This window comes from Myotis brandtii, unplaced genomic scaffold, assembly GCF_000412655.1.
Source record: "Myotis brandtii unplaced genomic scaffold, ASM41265v1 scaffold384, whole genome shotgun sequence".
In the NCBI taxonomy this organism is placed as follows: Eukaryota; Metazoa; Chordata; class Mammalia; order Chiroptera; family Vespertilionidae; genus Myotis; species Myotis brandtii.
Window position 1 is genome coordinate 2,936,931 of NW_005364745.1, and position 549 is coordinate 2,937,479.

The window sequence follows — 549 nt, forward strand, 5'->3', positions numbered from 1 at the left end:
GCTCTCCGGGGCTGTGACACTCACTCACGGTCTGGGACGTCTTCACCTCTTGGTTGAGCCACTCGCACAAGATCTCCGACATGGTTCAGCCTGGGCCTCCGACGGCTAGCGCGGCGGGGAAACCAAGCCTACCTGTTCGCGTCCTCCTGTTGCCACGGGCAACCCGTTGCTAAGGAAGCGTATCCCGGCCGGAGCTCAGCAACAGGCTAGGTAGGAGAAGAGGGGTGACCGAACCCAGGCGCGGAGGAAAGAAAATCCTGGCCTGCCCCCTTCTGGCGGGTATGACTGCGATGTGCGCAGGCGCAAGATGCTCCGCAGCACCTGAGATTGGGGGGTAAGGAAGACTGTCCAAGAGACCCCTGGGGTTTTACAGGAGGGAGAGGTGCCTGGCCTCAGGTTTCATCACAGGGAGAGTCTTTTGTCAAAATGCAATAAAAAAATAATTACCTGGAAGAAAACTCTGACCAGAAAAAAAAGTTTCATTAAATATTTATCTCTCGAAACATTTTAGAGAGTTGAATTCCCTATCTCAGCCAGCACTGCCTGTCC

General features: G+C 54.5%; 1 protein-coding gene across 1 annotated transcript in view; it reads right to left on the reverse strand.

Annotated features, from left to right (window-relative positions):
• SPEF2 (sperm flagellar 2) overlaps nt 1-201 on the reverse strand; it is a 134,313-nt gene extending 134,112 nt beyond the window's left edge. Inside the window, exon 1 of the mRNA XM_005872599.2 lies at nt 25-201. Within this exon, the coding sequence (XP_005872661.1) occupies nt 25-82 (58 nt within the window). The 5' untranslated portion in view covers nt 83-201. The remainder of the gene's footprint in view (nt 1-24) is intronic.
• Between the last annotated feature and the right edge of the window lie 348 nt (nt 202-549).